At 44.6% G+C, this 24,405-nt stretch overlaps 1 protein-coding gene across 2 annotated transcripts in view; it reads left to right on the forward strand.

The window, feature by feature from the left end:
- The window catches only part of TMTC4 (transmembrane O-mannosyltransferase targeting cadherins 4), a 63,152-nt gene that overhangs the window by 16,711 nt on the left and 22,036 nt on the right, over nucleotides 1-24,405 (forward strand). For both annotated transcript variants that reach the window (XM_055426637.2, XM_055426636.2), the window contains exons 5-6: nucleotides 91-178; nucleotides 21,466-21,563. In XM_055426637.2, coding sequence (XP_055282612.2) covers nucleotides 91-178; nucleotides 21,466-21,563 — 186 coding nt within the window. The remainder of the gene's footprint in view (nucleotides 1-90; nucleotides 179-21,465; nucleotides 21,564-24,405) is intronic.

Genomic DNA, 24,405 nt, shown 5'->3' on the forward strand with positions numbered 1-24,405 from the left:
GGTTTTCTGTTTCTAAGGATGTTTTTGTGTTTCCAAAGTTTCGTGTCAATGTTTTTTAACATAAATCTTTTTCCTCCACCTTCTTTGAAGGTTGCTGGTGTCGTCGGCCGTGCAGACCTCCTGGGTGCCCTGTTTTTTCTGCTGTCTTTCCTTGGCTACTGTAAAGCGTTCAGAGAAAGTAAGCATGATGCTTGGCCCTCTTAATTTTGCATCTTCGTGTTTCTGTTCTGTCGAGCGTGTTTTAACAGAGGGGAAGTTGTCCATTCGTATAAGTTTATCACTTTGAAGAAATGTGGGTCAAAGGTGTCAACTGTTTTTAGTGGTCTGTTACTCAGTTGCTTTTTTCACAACACAAAGGTTGTGCTTCAACATTCACAATGTTCAGGAAGCATCGTGCTGAGTAGTGAAACCAAGAGCTTCTGCTCTTAGTGCTAAAGCAGTTGTGATTGATTTTTGTAATTTTTTTATTTCTAGTAAAATTGAAGAGGGGAGAAGTTTTTTGGTATTTATTTTTAATTAAAACATGTTGGAGGAAGAAAATAGAAAAATTGTAAAAATGTATAGCTATAAATATGCACCTGGAGCATGAGGTTCTTATTTTTTCATTGTCATGTTAATACTTAAAGTCTTTGTTGCTGGAACGAATGGAGTTGAAATGACCAGTTCTGTGTGTGTGTGTGCACGCGTGCACACATGCGTGCAAGTGGCGGGGGTTGAACTGCCTGTTTATTAGCACCAGTGCATTTATTGAGATTCAGTAGAATCCCTGTATAACTCTACTAATTATATGAATTCTGATCGCCTCCAAGTTACATCATCCCTTCCCAGTTGTCTTACAGTAGAAACTGGATATGATACATTTATACATGTTGGCCCTGGCAACAGTGTTATAATTTCAACTTCTGTTATAAATTCAGTTCATGACTGTAGAACTCTCTCCTTATATAACACAATCATTTGAAAAGGGAAAGTCAGAAGAAAAGGGAAAGTGAGATGAACGATTCCTATGGGTTGTTTGAACAGAGCTGTTTCAGCAGAGTGAGTGAAACTTGCTAAGTTGTATCCAACTTTTTGTGACCCCCCCATAGACTGTAGGCCACCAGGCTCCTCTGTCCATTAGATTTCCCAGGCAAGAATACTGGAGTGGGTTGCCATTTCCTTCCCCAGGGCCTCTTCCCGACCTGAGGATCGAACCTGGGTCTTCTGCATTGTAGGCAGATCTTGTACTGTCTGAGCCGCCATGGAAGCCAGTTTCAGCAAAAGCTGATATAGTAATACATTGGTTTCCTTGAGTTTTTTCCACAGCACTTCTCAAAGCTTAGGTTTGGTCCCCTGCCAGGGCCTTAATGTTATCGTTCATGTACTAATGCTTATACTTGGATTCCTCTTGTAAACTGGTATCTTATTCATAAGCAAGGACAGACCACTCATTCAGGATTTTGTCTCTGCTGGGGCTGGTTGAAGTGGGGTCACTCAGGACTGGTTTTGCAGAGTTAGGAGTTTCCATAGAGGCTACCTGGCCTGTGAAGCCTGAAATTCTTACTGGCCTATCCTTTGCAAAGTCTGCTAATCCCTGGGACAGATGACTGACAGGTAACTGTCACCATGCTAGTGGTTCCAAAAGATTTTTTTAGCCAAGATTAATAGGGAGTTTCCAGCATGAATTTTTTTTTTACTCATGAAGGTAGAGAGGTTGCCGTTAACATAAGGTACCATTTTTTGACTGTTTACTGTCACACGTATGTGTGTGTGGTTGTCAATTATGTTACAGTCTTCAGTTCAGTCACTAAGTTGTCTCTGCTTCTTTGTGACTCCATAGACTGCAGCAAACCAGGCTTCCCTGTCCATCACCAGCTCCCAGAGCTCGCTCAAACTCATGTCCATCGAGTCGGTGATGCCTTCCAACCATCTCATCCTCTGTCGTCCCCTTATCCTCCTGCCCTCAATCTTTCCCAGCATCAGAGTCTTTTCCAGTGAGTAGGTTCTTCCCATCAGGTGGACAAAGTATTGGAGCTTCTGTTTCAGCATCAGTCCTTTCAATGAATATTCAGAACTGATTTCCTTTAGGATGGACTGGCTGGATCTCCTTGAAGTTCAGGGGACTCTCAAGAGTCTTCTCCAACACCACAGTTCAAAAGCATCAATTCTTCAGTGCTCAGCTTTCTTTATAGTCCAACTCTCACATCCATACATGACCACTGGAAAAACCATAACTTGGACTAGACGGACCTTTGTTGGCAAAGTAATGTCTCTGCTTTTTAATATGCTGTCTAGGTTGGTCAGAGCTTTTCTTCCAAGGAGCAAGCATCTTTTAATTTCATGGCTGCAGTCACCATCTGCAGTGATTTTGGAGCCCCAGAAAGCAAAGTATGACACTGTTTTCACTGTTTTCCCATCTATTTGCCATGAAGTAATGGGACCAGATGCCATGATCTGAGTTTTCTGAATGTTGAGTTTTAAGCCAGCTTTTTCACTCTCCTCTTTCACTTTCATCAAGAGGCTCTTTAGTTCCTCTTCGCTTTCTGCCATAAGGGTGGTGTCATCTGTGTATCTTAAAGATAGGTGGAATTACTTTCCCTGCTGTCCACATATAAGACGCGGTAACTCACCAGGATCACACGGCTATATACGGCTGAACTGGGTTCACACTCTGTGTCTAACTCACTTCAAAGCCAGCCCCCCAACTAAACTGTCTTCATCGGCTTCCCTGTCCTCATGGGACCAGTTAGGCAAGCTTGTCAAAACAATCATTAAAAATAAACAGGAGGGGCATTCAGTTCTGTTAATGAATTTGTTAAAGTGTTAGGCATGGTAGAAACATCAAAAGTATGATTTAAGAACAGCCCCCGCTACTCACGTTGCCCGTGTGTTTGTAAGTGTGCGGCCAAGAATCAAAGCTCTTTTGTGGAAGAAGTTCAGTCTGGTACCTACTGAATACAAATAATAATAAATGATATTTGCTGTCTAAACTTATGATTTAAGTTACCTGGTCTTTGTTCTTTCGGATCTGAACATCAATTCAAAGAACAGTCAAGCATTCATTCCTCATAAACTTGAAGTTTAACAGAGGTTTTTTACAGAGGAACAAATTTAATATTTTTTATAAGGGAACAAAAAATTGAGTGTTCTGAAGTGAATGATTTAACTAGGTAAAAGGATTTTTCAGAGAATACATTCCTTTTTAATAACCTCATTAGCTTTCTTTATAGATGCACTGTCTGTATTATAAAGCTCTGGACAGTTTTTAACTGCCTGAGTTTATTGTAACAAGCAATTCTGTGCTAACCTCTGGAATCCTGGCATTTTTTAAGAGTGAAAAAAAAAGTCTCATGTAACATTTCTGTTTGTGTGTGTGTGTGTGTGTGTACTTATGTAGAATAGCTCCAAGCGAGCTCTTTTAGAATAGAATCTTTTTTTTTTTTAAGAAGAAAATAGCCTTAGAGAAAAGGATAATTATTTTAAAGGGGGAAAGAAAAACACTAAGTCGATGATGCGCTGGTTATCATTTCTGAACACCCAAAATGAAAAGTATTATTCTAATGATGAGATATCCTGTCAACATTTCTCTCCGTTAAAGCCCAGTACATATTTTCCATTGGAAAAAGGTAATCTGCCTGCATGGGCTTCCCAGGTGGCGCTAGTGGTAAGGAGTGTGCCTGCCAGTGCAGGGGATGCAGGAGATGTGGGTTCAATCCCTGGGTCGGGAAGATCCCCTGGAGGAGGAAAATGGGAACCCACTCCAGTATCCTTGCCTGGAGAATCCCGTGGTCGGAGGAGGCTGGCAGGCTTCAGTCCATGGGGTCACAAAAGAGTCGGACACCACCAAGCATATATACATACATAACCTCTCTGCACAAAAAACTTGATAGAAGAGCCAAAACAATTTCTTTTATAAACGAATACCTTAGAATATTGTTTCATGGGAACTGGGATGACAAAGAGAAATTTCATTAGTGTCATTTATATCGTGGGGAGGAGAAAACCTTTTCAGGAGAGAAGGAAATGGGTACATTTCTACAATAACCATTTTAAATTCTAAGCTATTATGAAACACAAGACCTCAAGTCTCAGTTTTTCTAAGTTCTTTAAATTTATTTGCTCTAGTCACTCTCCCTACCATAGTTCAGGGCCTCCCGAATGGCTTTGCAGGTTAAGAACCAGCCTGCCAATGCAAGAGACGTGGGTTCGATCCCTGGGTCAGGAAGATCCCCTGGAGGAGGAAATGACCACCCACTCCAGTATCCTTGCCTGAAGAAATCCCATGGACAGAGGAGCCTAGCGGGAATAGTCCATGGGGTCGCAAAGAGCCGGCCGTGACTGAGCACGTGACAGTCGCACCATAGTTCAGGCAGCTAAAACAGGATGACTACTCTTAGGATCTCGTTTCCTGCTCTTTTCCACTCTGATTCAAGACACGTTTGTCTTTGGCTTATGCAGAGTTAAGTCACACAGCTTGAAAGAAACGAGGGCAACTGTATAACTCACCTAGTCCAGGATGCTTGTTTTGTGTTTTTTAGATTTGGGGTTGCTGCCATCTGAATTGTGACCGCGGTATTCACGTGGGCTCTCTTTTCTCCGGGGTCGCTACACGGGCTCGTGTCCCCCCCACCCCCGTTGTTTTAGTCAGGAGAGCAGCCTCCGACGTGCCTCATTCCGCGGGTGGAAGCGCCGCTCGCTCGGCTCCCGCTCCTGGAACGAGAATGAGACGCGCGCTCTGGGCACTGGCCGAGGGAGCCGGGGCCGCCTGACAGAGTCGAGTGACTTCCGCCCACGCACCGCGACGCACGCCAACTTCCGGGCGGCGAGATGCGGGCGTCGACGGGGGAAGACGGTCGTTCCTGGCACGCGATGCTTTTTTGTTTTTTTCTGAAATGACACCTCCCCACTGGAACGCCGTGCTGAGTCCACCACGCAGCGCTTCCCTGAATTGCTCGCTTCTGGTGGGCACTTGCGGGTGTTGGCGCTGACCAGGCTCTTGCTGTTAATGCTTGTGGGATTTTTGTTTCCCACCCACACCGTGCTCCTTCCCCTCAGCGCCGCCCCTGCTGCCGCTCAGGCTTTGCCTCGATTTACTGAAGGGCTTGCATTACCTCAGAGACAGACACGGAAACAAGGAAAACATTTTCCAAGCCAGTCTTTCTGAAATTCTGTATTATAAAGGGTTGATGTTTGCGAACGCTGTACAGTTCTCCTAGAGCAAGTTGTGAGAGATGTTGCTTGCTGTAAGAATAGTTTTGGTGGTTTTTTGTGTTTGCTTTTTTCATTTTCTCACCTGGACCGTTGTTGCTTAACAACTTAGCAGACTGGACGGATTTGAGATGGAGAGCTCTTAGCCTGAGACACTTACACAGAGTTTGGCACCAGTTAGGCTTCCCGCAGTGACTCGGGGGTGAAGAATCCACCTGCAGTGCAGGAGACTTGGGTTCCATCCCTGGGTGGGGAAGGTCCCATCCCTGGGTGGGGAAGGTCCCATCCCTGGGTGGGGAAGGTCCCCTGGAGAAGAAAATGGCAACCCACTCTAATATTCTTGCTGGAAAAATCCCATGGACAGAGGAGCCTGTTGGGCTGTAGTCTATGGGGTCACTAAAGAATTGGACGTGACTGAGCGAGTAAACGACAAACGATGCATCAGTTAGAACTCCCTATTTGGGGAAGACTATTTGATCAGTTTAGTTCAGTTCAGTCACTCAGTCGTGTCCGACTCTTTGCGACCCCATGAATCACAGCACGCCAGGCCTCCCTGTCCATCACCAACTCCTGGAGTTCACTCAAACTCATGTCCATTGAGTCGGTGATGCCATCCAGCCATCTCATTCTCTCTCGTCCCCGTCTCCTCCCACCCCCAATCCCTCCCAGCATCAGACTCTTTTCCATTGAGTAAACTCGTCCCATGAGGTGGCCAAAGTATTGGAATTTCAGCTTTAGCATTAGTCCTTCCAATGAACACCCAGGGTTGATCTCCTGTAGAATGGACTGGTTGGATCTCCTTGCAGTCCAAGGGACTCTCAAGAGTCTTCTCCAGCACCACAGTTAAGCATCAATTCTTCGGCGATCAGCTTTCTTCACTGTCCAACTCTCACATCCATACATGACCACGGGAAAAACCATAGCCTTGACTAGACAGACCTTTGTTGGCAAAGTAATGTCTCTGCTTTTTAATATGCTATCTAGGTTGGTCATAACTTTCCTTCCAAGGAGTGAGCATCTTTTAATTTCATGGCTGCAATCAGCATCCACAGTGATTTTGGAGCACCAAAAAATAAAAGTCTGACACTGTTCCCACTGCTTCCCCATCTATTTCCCATGAAGTGATGGGACCAGATGCCATGATCTTCGATTTCTGAATATTGAGCTTCAAGCCAACCTTTTCACTCTCCTCTTTCACTTTCATCAAGAGGCTTTTTAGTTCCTCTTCACTTTCTGCCATAAGGGTGGTGTCATCTGCATATCTGAGGTTTTTGATATTTCTCCCGGCAATCTTGATTCCAGCTGGTGCTTCTTCCAGCCCAGCGTTCCTCATGATGTACTCTGCATATAAGTTAAATAAGCAGGGTGACAAGATACAACCTTGACGTACTCCTTTTCCTGTTTGGAACCAGTCTGTTGTTCCATGTCCGGTTCTAACTGTTGCTTCCTGACCTGCATACAGGTTTCTCAAGAGGCAGGTCAGGTGATCTGGTATTCCCATCTCTTTCAGAATTTTCCACAGTTGATTGTGATCCACACAGTCAAAGGCTTTGGCATAGTCAATGAAGCAGAAATAGATGTTTTTCTGGAACTCTCTTGCTTTCTCCATGATCCAGCGGATGTTGGCTATTTGATCTCTGGTGCCTCTACCTTTTCTGAAACCTGCTTGAACATCTCGGTTCACATATTGCTAAAGCCTGGCTTGGAGAATTTTGAGCATGACTTAACTAGCGTGTGAGATGAGTGCAATTGTGCGGTAGTTTGAGCATTCTTTGGCATTGCCTTTCTTTGGGATTGGAATGAAGACTGACCTTTTCCAGTCCTGTGGCCACTGCTGAGTTTTCCAAATTTGCTGGCATATTGAGTGCAGCACTTTCACAGCATCATCTTTCAGGCTTTGAAATAGCTCAACTGGAATTCCATCACCTCCACTAGCTTTGTTCATAGTGATGCTTCCTAAGGCCCACTTAACTTCACATTCCAAGATGTCTGGCTCTAGGTGAGTGATCACGCCATCATGATTATCTTGGTCGTGAAGATCTGTTTTGTACAGTTCCTCTGAGTATTCTTGCCACCTCTTCTTAATATCTTCTGCTTCTGTTAGGTCCATACCATTTCTGTCGTTTATCAAGCCCATCTTTGCATAAATGTTCCCTTGGTATCTCTAATTTTCTTGAAGAGATCTCTTGTTTTTCCCATTCTGTTGTTTTCCTCTGTTTCTTTGCATTGATCGCTGAGGAAGGCTTTCTTATCTCTCCTTGCTATTCTTTGGAACTCTGCATTCAGATGCTTATATCTTTCCTTTCCTCCTTTGCTTTTGGCTTCTCTTCTTTTCACAGCTATTTGTAAGGCCTCCTCAGACAGCCATTTCACTTTTTTGCATTTCTTTTCCATGGGGATGGTCTTGGTCCCTGTCTCCTGTACAATGTCACGAACCTCCGTCCAGAGTTCATCAGGCACTCTATCAATCAGATCTAGTCCCTTAAATCTATTTCTCACTTCCACTGATTAATCATAAGGGATTTGATTTAGGTCATATCTGAATGGTCTAGTGGTTTTCCCTACTTTCTTCAATTTCAATCTGAATTTGGCAATAAGGAATTCATGATCTGAGCCACAGTCAGCTCCTGGTCTTGTTTTTGCTAACTGTATACAGCTTCTCCATTTTTGGCTGCAAAGAATATAATCAATCTGATTTCGGTGTTGACCATCTGGTGATGTCCATGTGTAGAGTCTTCTCTTGTGTTGTTGGAAGAGGGTGTTTGCTATGACCAGTGCGTTCTCTTGGCAAAACTCTATTAGCCTTTGCCCTGCTTCATTCCGTGCTCCAAGGCCAAATAAGTACTCATAAATGTAGTTGTACTGGAGGGATATCCGCCTCTCAGGATTTATTTTTACTGTTTTTAGCTGTTAATTCTAAAATGAAAATAATAAGTTTTTCCTGAGTCTTTTTAATATTATGTAATTTTTAAAAAACAAATTATTTTTTTTTTAAATCTTACATGACAGAGATTATTCCATTGTGAGGAGGTTCAAAAACTAAAAAGTGAGAAGAGGACTTCTGGCTGTATTTATTCACATTAACAAATTACTAACTTTTCAGTGTTAATTACATTTCATAATTGCCTTTGAAGTATAGTAATATAGTAAAGCTTCTAATAGACATCGAAATAAATAAAACTGTTGACTCATCCAATATTTATTGAGTGCCAGCTGTATGCAAAGTGCCCTACTATTTTCAGTTTCAGCTGTCTTATTAAAATGATCAGGCAACTCCCCTGGTGTCCAGTGTTAGGGTTCGGAGTCGCCCTTCCCTCAAAGGAACAGAGGACACTCACGATAATGCAAGACACACAGCGAGGTTTATTTCCAGCTAGCTGGGGTCTAAGTGTCTGCCCGACGCAGCGGGTTTCAACAAGGACTCCGAGCACTCAGAGCCAAGGGGTTATATAGTATTTTCAAATCATGATATTTCTAAATTACCTAACTCACAGTAATTTTCCACACACACACACACACAGGTGTGCATATCTCTATCCTGGTGTCTTAACGAGATAAGCTTCTCAGACCTGTCTACCTAATTTTCAGTGTCGAAGCCACCCACATTCTTGGTACTTAAGATTAACTTGTCTCCTAGGTTTTACCTAGTTCTTCCCTCAAGTCACGTACTCAGTAAAAATGGTTTTTCCGGCCTCTAAGATGGCTGTTCTTATGCTAACCCATTCTTACATTCCCCCCTTTTCTATTGTTCAAACGGAGGAATCTTCCTCCGTGGGCAGAGTTTGATCCAGGGATCATTATACAGCCTTACTCAAAAACAGTTTTAGGAATCTTTACTTAAAAACAACCTCATCTTAAAATGGAAGAACTTTGATTTTACGAGCAGCAAGCAAAGTACAGAAGCAAAAATGCATTACAGGAGCATTAAGTTCTACATTAGGTCACAGCGTCTAATCTGAAATCACACCCATAATATCATTTTTCAGGATATCTGGGAAATAGTTATTTCCCAGGATGTCTGAACCATAGCTACTCTATTTTGACTTTTAATTGTAAAAAAAAAAAAAAATTTTTTTTAATAGCCAAAGCAGATGTCACCATTAATGACATCAGTGTTTTTCTAGGTATGAGAAGATGCAAGAATTGGAACTCATAAAACCTTTTTCTGAAAAGATCTGACTATCTGAAGGCCTGTTCTGCCAGTTTTTTCAGAGCACAGAGTGCCTCATTCCTGATTTTCACCCTGAACTTCTTTCAGGGGGTGTTGAAGTTCAGCAGTTTGCAATGGTCATGATGTAATCTTTGTAGAGGCAGCTGGCAAGTACCAACTTCCAGTCAGCAGGGTCCCTTATAGCCACATATCCGACCATGTAACACCATTTCATGGCCATTGTGTCCTGCGGTGCTGGGAAGGTTCATTCCCAGGTCTAGGGAAGCGATGGGCCACTCAGTGTGCTAAAATTGGACCAGGCCTTGCAAGTATCAAAAGTCTCTGGACCACTGTCTTACTAGCCTCCTGGTCCAGGAAAATATTCCCTCTTGTTGCTTTTTCTCATACCCAGAGTCACATTATTACAATTATTGATCTCATATGGAACTGCATATCAGCATTATATCACAGGCTCAGTGAAACAAGTGACATAGAAAATAATATAGCCATCAGTTCAGTCAGTTCAGTTCAGTCACTCAGTCGTGTCCGACTCTCCGCGACCCCATGAATCACAGCATGCCAGGCCTCCCTGTCCATCACCAACTCCCGGAGTACACTCAAACTCATGTCCACAGAGTCGGTGATGCCATCCAGCCATCTCATTCTCCGTCGTCCCCTTCTCTTCCCGCCCCCAACCTTTCCCAGCATCAGAGTCTTTTCCAGTGAGTCAACTCGTCGCATGAGGTGGCCAAAGTATTGCAGTTTCAGCTTTAGCATCAGTCCCTCCAATGAACATCCAGGATTGATCTCCTTTAGAATGGACTGGTTGGAGCTCCTTGCAGTATAAGGGACTCTCAAGAGTCTTCTCCAACACCACAGTTCAAAAGCATCGATTCTTCGGCGATCAGTTTTCTTCACAGTCCAACTCTCACATCCATACATGACCACGGATAAAACCATTGCCTTGACTAGACGGACCTTGGTTGGCAAAGTAATGTCTCTGCTTTTTAATATACTATCAAGGTTGGTCATAACTTTCCTTCCAAGGAGCAAGCGTCTTTTAATTTCATGGCTGCAATCAGCATCCGCAGTGATTTTGGAGCCCAAAAAAATAAAGTCTGACACTGTTTCCACTGTTTTTCCATCTATTTCCCATGAAGTGATGGGACCAGATGCCATGATCTTTGTTTTCTGAATGTTGAGCTTCAAGCCAACCTTTTCACTCTCCTCTTTCACTTTCATCAAGAGGCTTTTGAGTTCCTCTTCACTTTCTGCCATAAGGGTAGTGTCATCTGCATATCTGAGATTATTGATATTTCTCCCAGCAATCTTGATTCCAGCTTGTGCTTCTTCCAGCCCAGCGTTCCTCATGATGTACTCTGCATATAAGTTAAATAAGCAAGGTGACAACATACAACCTTGACGTACACCTTTTCCTATTTGGAACCAGTCTGTTGTTCCATGTACAGTTCTAACTGTTGCTTCCTGACCTGCATACAGGTTTCTCAAGAGGCAGGTCAGGTGGTCTGGGATTCCCATCTCTTTCAGAATGTTTCACAGTTTATTGTGACCAACACAGTCAAAGGCTTTGACATAGTCAATGAAGCAGAAATAGATGTTTTTCTGAAACTCTCTTGCTTTCTCCATGATCCAGCGGATGTTGGCAATTTGATCTCTGGTGCCTCTGCCTTTTCTAAAACCTGCTTGAATATCTGGGAGTTCATGGTTTACATACTGCTGAAGCCTGGCTTAGAGAATTTTGAGCATGACTTTACTAGCATGTGATAGCTAGCAGTTATTAGTAAAATAAGAATTATAAGTCAAGAACTTTTATTAGATAAAGCTGGCATACCCCAAGTCACCTGACTTCATTTGTTAAATGACTATAGCCTGGTGTTAATATCCTGGTTGTACGTTATGGAGCATCTGACCTTTATCTGAAGATTGGTTACTGAGATAAACCTTAGAAACTAACCTAGAGTGTCCTTTTTAATAACTTAAATTTTTTAGCAGTATCACGTAACAAGGAACTGTCTCAGCAGTGAGTCTTAGTAAACACTAGACCTTAATTAACAAAGCTAGAAACTTAATTTAACAATTTACAAAACTTAATATTCCGTGATTTTTCATTATGGAGGCATTAACCCTGTAGCCAGGAAGGCTTTAACCCATCAAAATAAAAAATGAGGTTTGTCAGGGAGCTGGGAAAAGCCAAGCAGCCATCTTGGATTTCCCATAGCCCTGACTCTGATTTCCAGCTATTGTTTTTAATTTTCCAATTTAGAAGCAGACTGTTGCCATGGTTTAAGGACATTAGGATGGCACAAGTCTAACAGAGTTTTTGTATAAGCAGAATGAGCTTTTACATGTCTACAAACCCGACAATTGGATTACTTTCTAAAATTAGCATAGGATCAGGCCTATGGTAGAAAAGCATTTGATTTATATGCAGAGGTCTAAGAAGTCAAGAAAACATTATAAACGATCATACGAATCAGGTCCAGCATCTTGGGCAAGCTATCTACCTCTGATGTCGTCTTCTCATCCTGATGTAGTGTAGTTTCTTCTGAAAAAAGTCCTTCCATCCAGATTGGAGACAGTCCCTTAAATTATGTCTTTTTCTAGTCCTGGTTGCAGGTCACGAGGCATCTGATCTTTATCCAAAGATAGATCACTGAGACAAGCTTCAGAAACAAACCTAGGGTGCTCTTCAAGAACTCAACCAAATCCTATATTAATATCACATAACAGCAGAGATCCATTCAAGAAATGAGTCTTAGTAGAAACAGATTTCCATTAACAAACTGGGATTTAACACTCATTGAAACATCTTTTTTTTTTCCCTAAAATTATTCTCATTTTTATCAAATATAACCAAATTAAGACTTGTTTACAAAATAGATCTGTTCTCAATAAACTTGACCTGATTATTTATGTAACCATAGACTTTTCTTTTCTTTTTCTTTTTTTTTTTCAAGACACACATTGAGGTTTATTTCCAGCTAGCTGGGGTCCAACTGTCTGCCCGACGCAGCGGGTTTCAACAAGGACCCCGAGCACTCAGAGCCAAGGGGTTATAGGTCACTGTGAAACAATAACTATTCACTCAGCCATAGTAACAATATAGGATTTCAGAGGCAAATATAGAACAGACCATTTAAGAGGCAAATAAACTTAAATCTATTGTCAAATGCAGTTTAACATCTCAAGAAAACGTTTGTTTATACACAAAACTCTTTCCTTGGGGTCCACTTTCCACAAAACCTTTTTATCACTTTCTATATCCATTTGTTCTCCCATCCTGGAACAGCCAACTGTAAGTTAGACCTACTACCTTTTTCCTCTATAAAATGTAACTTCATTTTTCATACCTTTTTACTGAACACACACATCTTACTTTCCTTAAGCAACCAAGAATTGACCTTTATATTAGCATTCTATAGATTGGTGAACATAAATACCAGTGATAACTTAAAAAATTTTAGCAAACATCTCAGGATGGCATCAAACATTATTTATTAATAGTCTAAAATCTTTAGTTTTTCTGTAAGTTAGTATTCAATAGTGAATGTTTCAGAATCTTATTTTATTTGGAAATGACCTAGCTATTCAATAAACTTTTGTTACTTAATTTAGCACAACCTTAGAAATTCAGGTTACCAAAATCTAGAGAAACTGTTTTAGACAGACATTTTTAATCTTAATAGAGTTTATCTAAAAGCTCAAGTCTCATTTACATTTTATAGAAGCTTTTTTTTTTTCACCCAGGGTAATTTCTTTGTCGACAAACTTGTAACAGATATGATATTTAATTTATATTGAACCTAGGTGCAATGAAAATATTCTATTTAATGTTAATTACTCTAAGATGTCTATATTAGATAGATAAACAAACATTAATATCAGGTATTTAATACTGAATATTTTCCAGTTTACTTTAACCTGGAATTTATTATTTAATTTAGAATTATTTGATTTGTAAGCGCTTACCTTTTTTTTTTTACTTCCACGCCACCATAATTGCGAGCCGTGGCACGGATTTCAGGGAAGTGGTTCAGGAGCAGGGTCTTAGGCGTTACCTGAGCCTGTCCCATTATTGTTACAAAAAGAAGCCAGAAAAAGACAAGGGATACAATTCCAGCGAACACACAAATTTGAACCGAGCTTTTCAACACCCACCAGCCGGTCCGCCACACCACATTCACAGGCGCCGTCTCATTCACACACACTCAGGACCCTTACCTAGGGTTCCAAACGGCGTCCATTGTGGACGTCGTTCAGGCACCCCTTCGTCGGGGACGTCTCCCACGACTTCCAGTAATGGAGCCTCCAGGGTCGTAACCCGCTCCTTCCCTTCCACAAGAATTCTCAATTGGGACCGGGCAGAGACGTGTTTCAGTCCTCCCCTCTAGGAGGTGGCCAAACCTCCTGCCACGGCTTTTGTGCAAACCTCGGTATCGGAGGTTGTCTGTCTCTTTGAGGAGGGGTCTTGGGATCCCGGATGAGCCCCCAAATGTTAGGGTCCAGAGTCGCCCTTCCCTCAAAGGAACAGAGGACATTCACGATAATGCAAGACACACAGCGAGGTTTATTTCCAGCTAGCTGGGGTCCAAGTGTCTGCCCGACGCAGCGCGTTTCAACAAGGACCCCGAGCACTCAGAGCCAAGGGGTTGTATAGCATTTTCAAATCATGATATTTCTAAATTACCTAACTCACAGTAATTTTTCACACACACACACAGGTGTGCATATCTCTATCCTGGTGTCTTAAAGAGATAAGTTTATCAGACCTGTTTACCTAATTTTCAGTGTCGCAGCCGCCCACATTCTTGGTACTTAAGATTAACTTGCCTTCCTTTTACTTAAGATTAACTTGTCTCCCAGGTTTTATCTAGTTCTTCTTCCCTCAAGTCACGTACTCAGTAAAAATGGTTTTTCTGGCCTCTAAGATGGCCGTTCTTATGCTAACCCATTCTTACATCCAGTGGTTAAGGTTCTGCGCTTCCAATGCAGGGGGTGCAGGTTCCATCCCTGGTCTGGGAACTAAGATCCCACATGCCTCGGAGGCGTGACCAAAAAATGAAAAATTTTTAAAAATAAAAATAATAAAATGCTCAAAGTTGGGAATAAAAGAATAGCTTACATTAGTTACTAAGTAAAAACATACAAAAGCACAAGTCCAAATTTATCTAGATTATGCTGTATATATTTGCAACTGTTCGCATTAGTCACCTTGACAATACTGAAAGAAAATAATAATTTGGCAAATTACATGGTAAAACTATGCTAGAGGGGGTCTTAAGTCCATAAGTCTACTAGGCTGGGCTGTCCCTAAACTCAGGACCACTTTCCCAGTTGATTATTTAATTTTTATAAGGCCTTTCTTGATTGTCCCCAGTACTAGAGATACTTGATCAATACTTGTAGGCTGGCCTTGGTTTATCATGCGCCTCCCTTCCACACATTTGTAAAGAGGACCCCTTTGATTTATATGAGATAGTTTAAAAGTACAGTTAGTCCATGGGTGTGAACTGCACAAGTCCATTTGTAGGCGGATTTTTTCCAATATGCACTTCAGTATTGCAGAACCAAAAGTTGGTTGAATCCACAGATACAGACCAGCAGATACCAAGGAACATAGTGGGGGCTGACTGTGAAGTTATATGGAAGGATTGGGCCCTAACTCTCCAGTTTAAGAGTTGACTGTTAAGTTCAGCTTTCCAGTTTGGATTGTGGAAAAACTGAAGTATGTGTACATGCTGTCTTATGACTCCTGATAGCAAATCAAGTAACTGATCTGGTAGGTGTTGGAGGAGAAAGAAGTGAATTTTAATAATCAAGTCACTTTATATTTTCTAAGTTTTCAAAGGCAGACTTGGATTATAAACAGCCATAGAGATCATTTCATTTCACATCTGAGCATGTGATGTTGACAGTGCTGTGTAGTAGCAAATACGATGTGAGCCCTTCAGGTCATCGCAAAATTTCTAATAGCCACGTTATTTAAAAAAAAAAAAAAGGTTAGCTGAATTTTAACAATAGTTTCTTAGCCCAATGTATCAAAAATATTGTAATTGCAACATGTAATCAGTGTACAGATTATGAGCAGTTTGACATTCTTTCTTTCATATGGAGTCTTCAAAATTAGGTAGTGTGTTTGAGCCTTCCAACATGTCTCAATAGGGACCAGGTAAATTTCAGGTGCTCCCCAACCACCATGCCTCTTCTTGAACTGTGGTGGTCTAGAATTGGTTTTCTGAATGTAAAGCCATTGCTCGGTTTATAACTGAGCCCTGAAATTACCATTGTTGAGAAGTTACCTGCCTTCCTGCTAAGTTGCTTCAGTCGTGTCCAACTCTTTACAGCCCTATGACCTGGAGCCCGCCAGGCTCCTCTGTCCATGGGATTCTCCAGGCAAGAATACTGGAGTGGATGACTGTGCCCTCCTCCAGGGGATCTTCCTGATCTAGGGATCGAACCCGGGTCTCCTGCCTTGCAGGCAGATTCTTTACTGCTGGGCCACTGGGGCATTGACACTCATATTTAATAATCACTGAAACTGAAATAACTTCTTCAGCACAGAATCATTGTCTTCTTCTTTCATATGTTTCCATACTGGAACCAAACCAGAAGTATAAGGAAAGTTAAAGAGTAGGATGTTCCCAGAACAATTTGCTGAGGATTTAAGAGGTGGAGGGAGCCTGAGTCCCTTACAAAAACTTGGAGTTCGAGCGGTGTGGTGCAATTATGAGGTGAGGTTAGAGAGAAGGCTGTCAGAGACCCTGGAGGTTGCGGTTTTTTAATGTGTTGTTCTTTTTTTGGTGAAATCTCAGATTGAACCATCTAAGGAGAAATCCATTTTAAATTCCAGGCAAGTGGAACGTGAGTCCTGGGGTAGTTTACCTTAGTGTTCACAGAGCACCTTTCAAGAGCAGTCCTTTGGGTGTTTTAATGGAGGAACTGGGAATTTTTTTCCTATCCAGAACTACTGAGCCATGGAGGGCGGGGTGGAATTAATCCATGTTACAGTCAAGTAAAACACAATCCCTGATTCAGTTTTTCTAGGAAGAAATGTAAAACGATCAAGGGACTAAATTGTTAAGATCAGGGAACATTACACTGGGAAATCATAGTATGTTTCAAGATGTTGGAACACAAATTATAGGACTAGAAGCTTTAAAAAATCAATTCCGGTAAAGGGATGAGGAGGCAAGCAGTCCGTTTGGTTTTTTTGTTTTGGGAAGGGTTTTTTTGGGCACTCCATGTGGCTTACCAGATCTTAGTTCCCCGACCAGGGGTGGAACCCATGCTCCCTGTGGTGGAAACCTGGAGTCCTAATCACTGGACCCCAGGGAAGTCCCTCCATTATGGTTTGTGGAAGTCCCTCCATTATGATATGAAAACAACAGCTGGGTCTGAGGTGTGGGGTTTTCAAGGGCACAGGAGCCAGGGTGGGAGACTCCATGGTAATTAATGTGTTCATTTATAATTAAAGGGTATCTATTTGCAAATAAGGGATTCCTAGGTGGCTCAGTGGTAGAGAATCCGCCTGCCTTTGAGTCGGGAAGATCCCCCAGAGGAGGAAATGACAACCCATTCCAGTATTCTTGCCTGGAAAATTTCATGGACAGAGGAGCCTGGTAGACTACAGTCCATGGGATTGCAGAGAGTCAGACATAACTGAGCACGCACACATTTGCATATGAACTGCTGACAGGAGCAAATCCCGAAAGTGGTTGGACGCAGACTCAGGGCCACGAGTTAGAGGAGGAGGGGCTGAGAGAACGCCCTCCACTGGGAGGAGAGGAGGAGCGCTGTGGGGTCACCCTCCACCCACTGCTGTCATGTGGCAGAAGGTGTGGGAGTCCACGCTCTGGCATGCTGTGGAGCGAGCGTGACCCCTCTGCTTGGCCTGGACTCTGTACTCACCTGCTAAAACTTGTGGGACCTTTCTCAAAATCACATCCTAAGAGGAATTAAGGGATCCATTAGCTTTACCTCTACTTTGGCCGTATTTTTTTTAAAGGTCTCAATGCCTTGGTGCCTATAAACACTTGTCTGCTGCTGATTGCTGGCAAATGCTCAAAGTAAAAGTCGCTCAGTCATGTCCAACTCTTTGCGTCCCCAAGGGCTATATACAGTCCAAGGAATTCTCCAGACCAGAATACTGGAGTGGGTAGCCTGTCCCTTCTCCAGGGGTTCTTCCCAACCCAGGAATCAAACCAGGTTCTCCTGTGTTGCAGGCGGATTCTTTACCAACTGAGCTATTGAGGGAAACCCAAAGAAAATAATGCATCCCAATAAATGTATTAATACTCCAATGAAATCATGTCTAATGTAACAGGGCTTTGGGGTTGGGGCTCGTAATTGTGATCTCTTGGTGTTACATGTATGATGTAATTAATTTCTACAAGTGAAATTATCCTTAGTTTGCTTGATGGAACTAAATACTCTGATATACGTGGTTTTCAATAAAGACAACTTGGCTTCTAGGCACTGTGCCGCCTGGGATATTGGAGAGATGCTGCTCAGGACGGTGGGAGGCAGGTAGAAGGCAGGCATGGGCTCACTCGAAGTTAAAACTGAAATGGACTATCAGTTCTTGAAGTCACAGCCATGTGGTCCCCTGCCTGTAGCGTCTTGGGAGGGTTTCCCGCTCTGCCATCACTGCCAGGGAGATCACAGGCACGACTTCCTGGAAGCGCTCCAGCTGTTCCTGCATTATGGCTCTATGATTTGTCAGTTCCTTGACCCTCCTGATAGGTAACCAGGTACTACAAATTCTGGCGCATGGAGAAGATGCTCCAATGAGCCAGGCCTGGTACCCGGGATGCAGCTGTGAGCAAACTTCCCACCAAGAGTGATGCTCCTCAACCTGTGGCATCAGAATCACCTGGATGACTGGTTAACAGGCTTCCAGTGGGGCTCTACCCTCGAGTCTCTGAGTCCAAGGGGCTGGGGGACCTGAGCATCTGCTTTTCTTAGAAGATCCAAGGGCAGGACCACACGCTGTGAGTGGCACTGGTTAGTTTAATGGTCTCCACTGGGCGTGATCCCCTCCCACCCAGGACATCTGGCAAAGCCTAATGTTTTGGGTCGTAGCAACTGAGAACTCAGAGGGCTGCTGGCTTCTCGGGGAGCGGGGGGCGGACAAGGGAGGCACCGAGCATCCTACCGTGCTGAGAATTGACACACATGTCAGCAGTGCCAAAGGTGAGAGCTGAAAATCAAGCATTTGTAGTGAAGTATGAGAAGGACACTCTGGCAGATTGTGCTGAGGGACGTCTAGGGGCCTACCACTGGGCCTGACTTAATGTAGGGGGTCAGTTAGGGGCACTGAGGTGCATGGGACAGACCCTGCTACTGGGCAGTCAGGCGTGCACACATAGGACCATTTGCTGTTGTTGCAACTGTGAATTAAAACAAGTGAATCAGAAGGGAGGCTGCCCAGGAGGGTGGGTTGCACAGCCTAAGTGACCTTTGATGGCCACAGGATTCTTCTGGGGAGTTCTAGCCTAAGAAAAGGGAACATGCAAAGCCCAGGGAGAGTAGATTGGCCTGTGTGCTTGGAATTTAGACCCAGGGAACCTGGAGAGGCTATGTCACCCCGTAAGGAAGGCCTTAAGTGCCCTTCTCAGCAGTGGGACCCCTTCATCCTGTTGACGGCAGGAAGAATCAGATCAGAAAGACTTAAAACAAGAGTGCTGGTTGATTCGGGATAGTGGAATCCAAATCAGTGAGGCTTTACTGTTTATTGATCAGTTGGGCTGGTGAAAAGCCTTCAGGTGCCTCGACTGTACAGCCAAATAAAACTTTTTTGTATTCTGTCAGTTCTGCCTGTTTGTACATTAATCCCGGAAATCCGACAGAGATTCCCAAGAAAAGCTGAAAAGATCAGACAGTGTCAGCCTGAGTGTCCTTTTGCTTGACTTCCAAATCTCCAGTCCTTGAGGCCTATGTGTGAGTGAGGACGTTTTCCCAGCCAGCCGACTGGGCCCTCAGACAGCACAGGGGTCAGTCCTGCTCACAGTTTGTTGAGCGTCCAGGGGGCTTGGCTGGGTGCAGCCCCTCAGCATCCTGAGAGGAGTTTCCAGCCACACGTGGAAAGTTCCAGGCTAGCAGCATCCCCTCTCCCCAGCTCCAGACCCCGCAGCTGATCCCAGACAGGGAGCCCAGGAATTTGGTCTGGGGCTATGCTGATGACTCCCAGGTATCCACTTCCTTCAGAATCTGCATCTTTCTATCTCCCTGTCTCTCTCACACACGTACCTTAATTGTTGGTTTTCTGCTCAAGCAGTTTAATGAGAACCAAGGTGTATCTTGTCACTGCCTAGCGAGCTTGGCACACTTTGGTGACAGTGTGACGGATCAGTCACCCCCTTGCATCAAAGCCCCATTGGAGACCCTCTTCCTTGAACCTGGGGTGGTTTTGCTGACTTATGTGCAACAAACAGTGAATGCTTCCTGTGGTCCCAGCAGTCTACCAAGGCTTTTTGTTTGTTTGTTTTTTCGATGTTTAGGTTTTAGTATGGTTTTTAATTCATGCACATAGTTTTTTAAAACTGTACATGGTATGAAAGGTTTTGCAGTGAAAAGTAAGACTTCTTCCCTCTCCTATCCAAATTTTTCTTCTTAAAGTTGTTTAGAGGGAATTTACTGGCAGTCCAGTGGTTAGGACACAGGCGCTTTGGTTGCCAGGGCCTGGCTTCAATCCCTGGTCAGGGAACTAAGATTAGGCTGCATGGTGCGGAAAAAAAAACAGCTTAGAAACTATTGTAGTTGGTTTCCTATGTGTTCTCCAGAGATATGTTTTGCATGTACAAGCAACTTTTATATGTAACTTTTAACACAAATGAGCAAGTATTTCTGTATACATTTTTTCTCACTCAGGTAGGGAAGATACAGTTATTGTTGCACCCATTTTATTGATGAGGACCCTGAGGCTATAAAAGTAACTTGCTCCAGGTCACGCGGTGAACGGCGGTGCTGGGATTTAGGCCAGGGGTTCTGGTTTTAGGCAGAGCTGACCCAAGACCCAGGGGCGCCTCCTCCAAGCAGGCTCACTTTGCCCCACCTCACACTTAGGTCTTTATAAGATGTTTGTTCACCATCAACCTCAGTGAGGAGCTGAGGGCCACCCGCACAAAGAACAGAGAAGAGTATCACACGTGCCCTCTTCTCTCCTCCCTGGAGCAGATCAGCTCTGGTCCCCGAGTTGCATCCTCTACACCCCCTGCCGGTAGAGAGCAGACCCTTCCTCCTCACAAGGCATTCAGGGACCATCAATTATTACTGGAGCCCAGCCGCACCCAAGCCAAGCAGCTTACTGCCACGGTGACATTTCTGCTGAGGTTTCGGTTTACTGTTGATGCTCGAGTGTCCATGCAGGTGTTCTTAAGGCATCTGGGGTTCAGAGAGCCCAGACTCCACCTGGAAGTGGTAGACACTCTCAGAGCGGCGCTGGACCCTGACCCCAGGAGTTGTAGAGGTTCTCAGAGCAGAGGCGGGTAGGCAGATGCCGCGTCTACACCACCAGTGGGAGTCCTTGGCACAGGCTGTCAGAACAGCCCGTTAGGTGACTGGCGGGCTGGGAAGAAGGACCTCGCCCCTGGGGACTCTGCCTTGAGATGTCTGTGTCCCAGGGCTGCATTGCAGTGCCTCCCAAAGGCTCTGGGCTCCTGCTGGTGGACCCTTAGGAAGGGGGTGTGTATGCCACGTAGAAAGTGAAAGTGTTAGTTGCTCAATCATATCCTGAGTCACAAAAAAAGTCCAAAATGTCCAGCTCCTTCCAACCCCGTGGACTATAGCCTGCCAGGCTCCTCTGTCCGTGGACTTCTCCAGGCTAGAGTACTGGAGTGTTGCCATGCCCTCCTCCAGGGGATCTTCCCAGCCCAGGGATCAAACCCGGGTCTCCTGCATTGCAGGCAGATTCTTTACCAGCTGAGCTACCACCATCTAACCAGAAATGTGGGTCTAACACCCTGGCTCACAGGGAAATGCCATCCGAAAACCAAACTGTGTTTTTAAATGATGACTGTCGAAGGTGCACGCTGAGAATTGAGTTCCAGGAGCTCCTAAGACTGAGCTGAGTTGTGTGACTCTGTTTTTTCATTTCTCCTGGTCGGCAGCTAACAAGGAAGGGACCCACTCCACATTCTGGGTGTTGCTGAGCATCCTTCTGGGAGCAGTGGCCATGCTGTGCAAAGAGCAAGGGATCACCGTGCTGGTAAGACCCCAGGTGCCTTCAGGGGTGGGGAGGGTGGGCTGCTTTCTACGCCCCTTTCCCTCCTGTAAAGACATCTCGAGCTGCCCTGCCTATGGGACCCCCTCTACTGCACCCCTTTTGCCGGTCTTCAACCTAGCCCTCTCTGAACTGATTGATTACATGTGCAGCCATGCTCCTGGTGGTTCAGGTGGGAACTGACTGTCTCGGTTGATTCATTAGAGCTGGTGGACACGGAGAGGGGACAGCTCTGAAGAGCAGGCAATTAGCCCCTGTGGAGAGGTCCTGGAGAAAAGAAAGAGTGTTGTGGCATTTCTGGGTGTTGTCATGTTTCAGCAGTCCTAAGTACAGCCATGTTGCAACCCTACTGCTGTTTCTGGTCCTGATTAACAAGTATTGATCTGTGTTATGTTATATTTGCCTTTGTCCAGAAATGTCAGGGAGGACAGGAGAGGGCTCTGAAGGGTCCAGGTGTGCGCCCCCTACGTCTGATCTGAGTAGAAGCCCCTGGAAGGGAGAGGCGTGGAAATACACTCTTTTTCTGTATTCTAGCTAATTTTCTGCCTTACGTTATCAGGGGGAAACTGAGACATTAGGGATGTGAAGAGATGTAGACAAATGGAAAACAGAGATGTGGGGTGTGCGGGGCCCATATAGGAAGCTGTGGGAAAGGATCTTCCTATCCCAGGTCCAAGCTCTTTGGGGCTGGACACTAGTCAAGGCAAAGATAAATGGTTTTATTCGATTCGATCTGTATGATTAGGGTCAGCTAGCTAGGAAACAGTAGAGAAAGAATTATTGTGCAAAGATACTAGAATCTCATGAGTTACTTTTTTAAAAGTTGCTCTAAACCAGTATTTCTGATCCTTGGCATTATTGGCATTTGAGGCTGAATCATTCATTCTTTGGGGCGTGTCCTGTGCATCGTAGGATATTTAGCAACATCCCTGGTCTCTCCCCACTCGATGCCAGAAGGACACCCCCTCCCTCAGTTGTGACAACCTCAAATGTCTCCAGACATTGCCAAGCACACCCCCCTCCCCCACCCCGGTAAGGGGTGAAAATCATTCTGTGAGAACTTCAGTCCTGAAATCTTGGCTTGTCTCAAAGTGTGACTTGAGGACCAGTGGTGTTGACACCATCTGGGAGCTGATTAGAGATTTAGGATCTCAGGCCACCCCCCACAGGCCTCCTGAATCAGCACCTCCATTTCACAAGGCCCCCAGGTGACTCCCACCCCCGTGAAGAAAAGCACTAAAAAATTAGGTTGAATTTTCATGAATAAAGATATGGTGATGTTGAGCAAGTTTCCAAAAATCTTACTAGAATGTGGCCATTTTGATGACGCATTGAAATGGGAAGGGACAGAGAGCCAGACACATGTTGGGCTCACTCCTCATGACAGCCTGACCGCGTCACCACTGGGTGACTGTCCTGTAGCTCACAGGCAGAAAAGCACGGCATAAGGAGGCAGCGCAGCTCAACAGGGAGCTTCCTGCCTCCTAGAAAATGGTTCACACCCAGGCAGAAATGCTCCTCTGTGACCCAGGAAAATCATGCATCACATGGGTGAATAAAATGAGGATTATGTGAAGTGATTAACCCAGCGCTGGCCCATGTACTGGATAATTAATGGCTCCCAGCATGTATGGGAGGGGGCTGAGGAGAGATGTCACCCTTGCACTGAAAACCACAAATTACCACTGGCTTCTGACGACTTATGATCGATCCTCTTTGCCACAAAGCTCTGTGTTCTAAGGCCCCACAACATCGAAGGGCAGCTCGAACCATCCACACAGTGTATATTCTGACCACTCTGCCTAGTTCCAACAGGGAGTTCAGCTGCATGGCGTTGCCTACAGCAGCCATGTTTATGGGAAGTCCACTGCAGGGTAAAGGGTAGAGTCCCAGACCAGATGAGCCCTCAGCTTGTAACCACAGGTGTCAGAGCTTTAAAAGCAGCCATACCTACTAGAAAGGAACTATTGTGGTGCTGCTGGAAGCTGTTAGCATCAGTGCAGCTGCAATATCACACTTCCTAGGGCCAGGGGTTTTGCATACTTGGAGTTATTGGTCATTCCCCTAAAAGTCATGGGTAGAGGTGGTCATGATTGGAGTTACTGGTCTTCTCCCTAAAAGTCATGGGTAGAGGTGGTCATGATTGGAGTTACTGGTCTTCTCCCTAAAAGTCATGGGTAGAGGTGGTCATGATTGGAGTTATTGGTCATCCCCCTAAAAGTCATGGGCAGAGGTGGCCATTCTTCACACAGTGGGGCTCTGCCATCCTCAGGGTGTGGTTTTCAGTGCCACTCCAGACACCTGCGTCATCTCCTCCACAGGCAACTGGATGGGAAGCCAGGGGTGGGGCGTGCTCTGGTCTATGACCAAACCTCCAAGAGGTGCGTTATCATTCTGCCCACATTCCATTGTCTAGAACTCAGTCACATGACCACGCTCCCCTGTGGGGCTAGCTGTGTGCTGGGCAGGAAGGGAGAGCTGGTGGGTGACCAGGAGTCTGAGCCTAGGGTGTCTCTGCAGCCCCACAAGAGTCTGTATGTTCTGTTCCCTCTCTTCCAGGGCATATGCCCTCATCAGGCAGCACCCCAGGTTTCTGAAGTGTAATCACTTACATGGCTGGGTTTTCAAAGTTGCTGGCTGCCTTATCGTCTTAGGCATGGCCATTGCTCAGGTATTGGTTCTGCTACAACTCCAGGACTGTTTTAGAGGAAAAAAAATGGGAAGGGGGGGCCTCTGAAGAACTTCTCCTGGGAACCCCAAAGCTCTAGCTCTCCTTCATCTTATCATAGTCTTGTATGCAGGCTTTGAAACTGTGACTAACAGGAGA

Source organism: Moschus berezovskii, chromosome 13 (assembly GCF_049115385.1).
Source record: "Moschus berezovskii isolate FMDL1 chromosome 13, NW_MosBer_1.0, whole genome shotgun sequence".
In the NCBI taxonomy this organism is placed as follows: domain Eukaryota; kingdom Metazoa; phylum Chordata; class Mammalia; order Artiodactyla; family Moschidae; genus Moschus; species Moschus berezovskii.